A 6,480-nucleotide genomic window follows, 5' to 3' on the forward strand; every position below is an offset into this window, starting at 1 on the left:
GAATCCGAGTGGTAAAGGGTCACTGGGCTGTTTGACCATGAGAGGAGATGGAATATCACAGACAAGTCTCTTCCTGTCCACACACAAGCACCTTCCAGCCAGGACCATTGAATGTGATAAGAAGTGGGAACACTGGCTGTATTTTTCCTCCTACTTATACAAACTAATTGTAACATCCCATCTGCTGCCAAGCTGAGACCAGGTAACCTGGCACAAATCTGGGTCTTCCAAGTCTCAGTTCAACGCCAGGCAGTGCCTTTGTCAACCAAGTGCTCAAAGAGAGCAGCTTGGGAATGGAGCAATCTATATGCAGGGTTTGATAAATTTATAAGATAGTATTGTTCTGATTAAAAATGGGGGGCGTTATTTGAATAGAAAATGTTCTTTTTGTTTCTATTTAATCATGTATTGTAACTATTTCTTAAAATTAGATACTGAAATAATGGGCACAATGTGTTTGAGCTCAGATTGCAATCCAAAGTGCCTGTTCCCAGCCTCCAAGACACAGTCGTGTATTAACTACCTCAGCTGTGGAGGTGCTCATCGATGATTGGAAAAATGTGAACAAATTTACTGGAACAAACCTGAATCCTTTCTGAAGTTCAAAATATGGAGGAGGTTAATTCTGTTCTGAACTGTAAAGGGAACATGACTGTTGACTAAAGATGCTCCTACAAAATACACAGTCACTACACACTTCATAGTTGTGAAGCACTTTAAACATCCTCGCGAATAGAAACATACTATTCTTGGTGGAGACCCAGGCATCCTACATGGCTCAGCCAACTTAAGACCAAAAGATTCTGTGGTTGAATTCCTTGGAAGCTCAAGCTTTTAACCTTTTTAGAGCAACAATATATCTTTAAAATTATCCTCTGTGGTGACAGATAAGCAAAGTCACCCGAGGGCAGTACTTTTACACTGTGATGACTGGCCTAACAGAAGCCAGGAAGGTGTGTGTTATCCTAAAACCACCTTGGAGGGTGTGAATGTGTGAACCAAAGCTGTGCAAGCTCATAGAACGGACGTAGATGTAAAGTAGCATGTTACTTGATAGCCATCATTATGTATAGCTACGGTCTCTTGGCCATGCACATATTTATATAAAGGTTTGAAGCTACAGAACGTTTCCCGAATTACTTTTCTCGTCCTCTCGATGCAGCTGAGAACGTGGCGATGCAGTGGCATGTGAGTCGAGAGGAGCAGGACAAGTTTGCTGTACAGTCCCAGAACCGAACTGAGGCAGCACAGAAAGCTGGCTATTTTGAAAAAGAAATTGTTCCTGTCTCCGTCCCTTCCAGGAGAGGTATGTGCTGTACTCCTAGGAGGAGAGATTTTGAGACTGACTGGTTCATCTGCACGAGCGCGTGTGAGTGCGTGTAGGAGAAGGTTTCAGAAAGTTGCATATTCTAAGCTTTTTCAAGCCTCAAAAACAAATGTCATAGAGGGGACCTCTATAGAGGTATATAAGATGCTGAATGAGATTGAATGAGATTGAGAAAGTAAACCTACAAGAATATATTCAGATATACCAAGCCAGCAGAAAACAAGGTACAGGTTCAGAGTTGTAAAGGACATTATTTAGGACACACAACAAGAAGTGTTTCTTTACACGTTGCTGCAACTGCAGTAGATTACCAGGAGGGATGGCAGAAGCTAGGTTGCTGGACACTTTTTTTAAAAAAACTATGCGGTAATGAGAGATGATAGCATGGATATTCTGGAAGGCTCAGATTGAATAGGCCGAAAGGTTTTATTTATCCAAACCTCTTTTGTGATCTTATGTCATCCAGTCTGCCCTAAACCCTATGGGCTTGCAAGAGGTCTTCCAAACTATTTGGCACTCAACCAGACAGAGGCCAACATTATTCACTTCGACTAACATATGTGCCACACTTGTTTTTAAATGTATAACACTTATAATGAAATTAAAATTTTATTTGGTACTATTGTGTAGCCTCGAAGTGCTACATTTTAATTAGGAGCCTTAATAATCTAACATCATCCTCTCTCTCTCTTCAGGGCCTATCGAGGTGTCAACCGATGAGTTTCCCCGTCACGGAAGCACCTTCGAAGCCATGTCTAAACTAAAGCCGGCTTTTGCAAAGGGCGTATCTGGCACTGTCACTGCTGCTAATGCTTCAGGTCAGCAGAAAGAATCACTTTTGTAATTTGCTTATAAAGTCGTTGAAAAGAAGGCAGTAACTTTACTGACAACACACTCTGTTTGCTGTTCTGCAGGAATAAATGACGGGGCCGCAGCTATGATTCTGATGAAGAAATCAGAAACTGACAAGAAATGCCTGAAACCTTTGGCTCAGATTATATCCTGGGCCGAGGCTGGTTTGGATCCTGCCATTATGGGAGTCGGGCCTATAGCAGCAATAAGGAAGGCCGTAAGTAATACAAGAATATTGTTAATACTTATACCTCTTCACAGCATAGAGCCTTAACCAGACTCAGACATGTTCATTTATTAGCACATCTCTACTTTTATATGGTGTTTCCTGTTTTGGGAATGGGCTATCCTGCAAGTGAGAGAATTGGCAGCTATTCTGCCCCCAGGACTCTGCTATTGTTTTTTAAGCACCTGCAGGAGACGAGACTGGGGTCGTGGCTCAACTCCAGGTATCTCCCTTTCCCATTTGGAAAAGGTCTGCTCGGTCACTCCTCACATGGCTGATATCATTGACTGAGGAGCGGTCAAATTGTGTCCCCCCTGAAGTAGGGTCAAGTAGATTGTTTTCTTTTCAACCAATGATTCACCCACTGTGCATTCCATCATCTTCAGATTCGAGGGTAATGACTTAGATTTACTATTTATTCTAGGTAGAAAAAGCCGGCTGGACGCTGGATGAAGTTGATCTCTTCGAAATCAATGAAGCTTTTGCATCACAGTCTGTAGCTGTTGTCAAGGAACTGGGTATAAACCCAGAGAAGGTGAGAAATGCAGATATAACAATTGGCACTACAACTAAATGCAATTGATCCTTTTTACTTCCTGATTCACCCAATGGGTCAATGTGGGATGTAATAAAACAACAAATTGCATTTATAAAGCGCCTTTCATGTCGGGAGGATGTCCCAAGCCACTGCAGTCGAGGGTTTGCATCCAAGCTGGGGTTGGATTCGGGAGGGATGGGGGCCAGGAAGATGACCGGTCAGAGGAAGGTTTTGAGGACCTTGAAGGAGGTAAGGGAGAGTTGAGGTGATAGGGCTCTCGTTGGAGTTCCACAAAGTGAGAGCAGATAGGCTGAAAGCCTAATTTAATACTGCAAATTAATAGGGACAGTAATCCCTGGTTAATCAGCTCAAAGCATACGGTAAAAGTTCCCTCCTCCAATAATCTTGAAATACAATTAAACCTATACCAAACTAGTTGCATAGTTTTCCAGGTAGATGGAGAGTGCAGCTTCCACAGCCCCACCTCCTGGAACTAAAGACTTGGACTCAAGCACTCTCTTCACAACACAGAGTGCATCATGTAGGGAGCGCTCCATCTCATCACACATGAAATCATTTGCTCCTCGCAGAATGATTGATGCAGAAGTACGGGCCTTTGTACTGAAAAATACAAAATAAACTTTACAACAAGAGGACTTGTGAGGGTTGGGTGAAACTCATTTTAAAATGTCAGCATCAATTTATACCTCACTTTTAGAAATCAGAATCTAGATCCCTTTTTCAATCACAAACTTTGTGTGCATTGCTCCTGAATGAACAATACCTATTGCTTATATACTGTTATGCAAAACAATATTCATTGCCGACTTAAACCAGGAATAGATGTGACAGTACTACTTTCATCAGGAAACGGCTTAGATTATATTTATATGCACAACAAATTTAATCTGCATCTGTGCAGTCAATATAAAAAAAATTCAACACAATTACAATCCCAACATCTTTTTCAATTCTGCAACATTAACAGCAGCATTACAAGATACTACACTGTATACATTGGAGATAATTTTTTATGGTCAGCTAATGCATTACTGAGAAGACATCAGCAAGGTCTTCAGTCACACAAGGCTGAATATTCTCTATCCCAAGCGTACAACTGCTCATGCCACAGATATTAGCAGGGCAGCAAATAAATGGGAGTTCAGTAAGGTGTACATGTTTTCCTTACTTTTTAACAAGTATCAGTTCATCATCGCATATCCTTTCTTGAACCACCTCCGGTCCTGGCAAGGACCGGCCCTGGCAGGGAGCGGCCCTGGCAGGGACCCGCCCTGGCAGGGATCGTGGGACCAGAGGTTGTGGGCAGAGATGCTGGAGGCCCAACTCGTGATGGTGGGGTGGGTCGGGCAATAGACATGGTGCAGGCCGGAGCCTGCTGAGCGGAAGGAGCTTACAGGTCGGAGACGTAGGAGGGGGAAAGATCATGGAAGGCATTAAAGGTGAGGGCCAGAGTTTTGAATTCGATCCTCTGAGGGATGGGGAGCCAGTGGAGCTGGGCGAGGGTGGGTGTGACTGGGTCATGGAATCTGGTGCGGGAGAGAACACAAGCTGCAGAGTTCTGGATAATCCGCAGCATGTGGAGGGAAAAGTTGGGAAGGCCGACCAGCAGGGCATTGGCATAGTGGAGCATGGTTGCAATGAAGGCATGTATGAGGGTTTCGGCGGCCTGAGGCAGTGGCAGACTCGGACAATGTTACGGAGGTGAGGGAAGGCAGAGCGGGTCATGGCACGGATGTGGGGGAGAAAGGACAGTTGAGGGTCAAACACGATGCCTAGGTTCCTAAGTGGCTTCATGAGATGGAGTGTGCATCTGTGGATGCTAATGCTGCCGGTGCTGAGGGTGCGGAGGCGCTGGCGTGAGCCAATCAGGAGAGCCTCGGTCTTGCTGTCGATGAACGGTAGAAAGTTGGCTAGATCAATGGTCCTGGGGTCAAGGATGGAGGCAGAGAGATAGAGTTGGGTATCATCCGCCTAAATGTGGAAATTGACCCCATGTCTGCGGATGTTGTCACCAAGTGGGAGCATGTACAGGTAGAAGAACAGAGGACAGAGCTCCGAGGAACACTGCAAGAGATGGTGCGTGGGCTGGAGGAGAAGCATTTTGTGGAGATAAAGTGGAGCCAGTGTTAGAGATAGGATCTAAACCATTCAAGGACAGAACCTCGAAGGTTATGGTGAGAGAAGAGGTGGTGGAGGAGGATAGAGTGGTCCACAATATAATATATTATTTATATATAATAATATTAGTTCATTTGTCATCATTATTGTATAAGATCTATTACTTTTTAAATATTTTTTATTATTATTGCTGTACCATTCTTCTTGTATCAAACTCTGCACGCTAATCATCTCAATGCTCGCCAGACTTTACTGGCTCCCTATCTCTGAAACGATCGATTTCAAGATCCCCACCCTCACATACATATCCCTTCAACCCCTACCATCTCATACCTCCCAGATTTGCTCATACCCCACTCCTCTGCCCTCCCTTTCACTCAACTGGCCTGTTGCATGATCCCCAATACCTCCACACCACCAGTGGTAGCCAAGCCTGTACCCACTGAACAATGATTCAACCTCACACCAAGGTGGAGTTTGACAGAGAGGCCAGGGAGGTTGAGCAGGTCAGAGCCAGAGTGAGGAAATCTTTGCAGTATCTCAGGAGATGACTTCTCTCTTGACCGTGAATAGTTGAAGGACATTTTGGGACATCCAATCTTTGATAACCAATAGAGAAATGGACTAATGTCAATTCACCTGGTATCAAGAGTAGCGCCCTGAGATGTCTTCCGGCGTGGAGGGCGCTATATCAATCCAAGTTGTTGTTGTTGTTCAAGAGTAGTCCTCGAGGTCCATGTCTAACGCCAGATACAAGGCTTGCTCAACAACAGCTGCTTAATCCAAACCCTCGTGCAGTAGCAAGGCAGGTCAATGTTGGAACTGGAACACAGACATTTTTTGGACAGTAGATGCTTTATGCACACATTGCGAAAATTCTGTCCCTTTCTCACCTCCTACACCCTCTCTTTGCCAATGTGTCTGTAGACATATGAAATCCCCATAATTTTAATGTTTTAATTCTTGTGGATTGAAGTGACCAAATTTTTTTTTGAGGATTATCAGGCGTGTGGACTAAGGTAACTTGCCCAAGGTTTCGCTGTGCCGGGAATCGAACCCAGGTCTCTTGCTTGAGAGGCGAGTGCTCTAACCACTGAGCTACAGGACTCCTACGTATAGCGCCTTATTATGTCTTCAGTACGTCTCAACGAAGTGAATTGACTGTATATTTTATGAGCAAAACACTTTAGCCATTTGCGCACAGCAGTGTGCCACAAACAGTCATGGAATGAGTAACCAATTTTTTTTAAGGGATTATTGTTCCCGAAAAAGCGATCCACCAATCGACTAACAACTGGGTTCTTACTTACTGCTAGGTAAACAGAGGCATGTGGAGAAAGGAAACTTGCCTAACGTTTCACCTTGCCTGGGAATCAAACCCAGGTCCTCTCACTTGCG

At 44.2% G+C, this 6,480-nt stretch overlaps 1 protein-coding gene across 1 annotated transcript; it reads left to right on the top strand.

Moving 5' to 3' along the window:
• LOC121848860 (acetyl-CoA acetyltransferase, cytosolic-like) lies at positions 1–2,294 on the top strand (the record flags this gene model as incomplete). The annotated part of the gene is made up of 4 exons (XM_042334048.1): positions 1–58; positions 1,160–1,306; positions 2,023–2,145; positions 2,242–2,294. Coding segments are annotated over exons 2-4 (306 nt in total), but the record flags the coding sequence as incomplete, so codon positions are not given.
• Positions 2,295–6,480: the final 4,186 nt, after the last annotated feature.

The sequence above is a fragment of the Callorhinchus milii genome, unplaced genomic scaffold (assembly GCF_018977255.1).
Source record: "Callorhinchus milii isolate IMCB2004 unplaced genomic scaffold, IMCB_Cmil_1.0 Scaffold4, whole genome shotgun sequence".
Lineage (NCBI taxonomy): Eukaryota > Metazoa > Chordata > Chondrichthyes > Chimaeriformes > Callorhinchidae > Callorhinchus > Callorhinchus milii.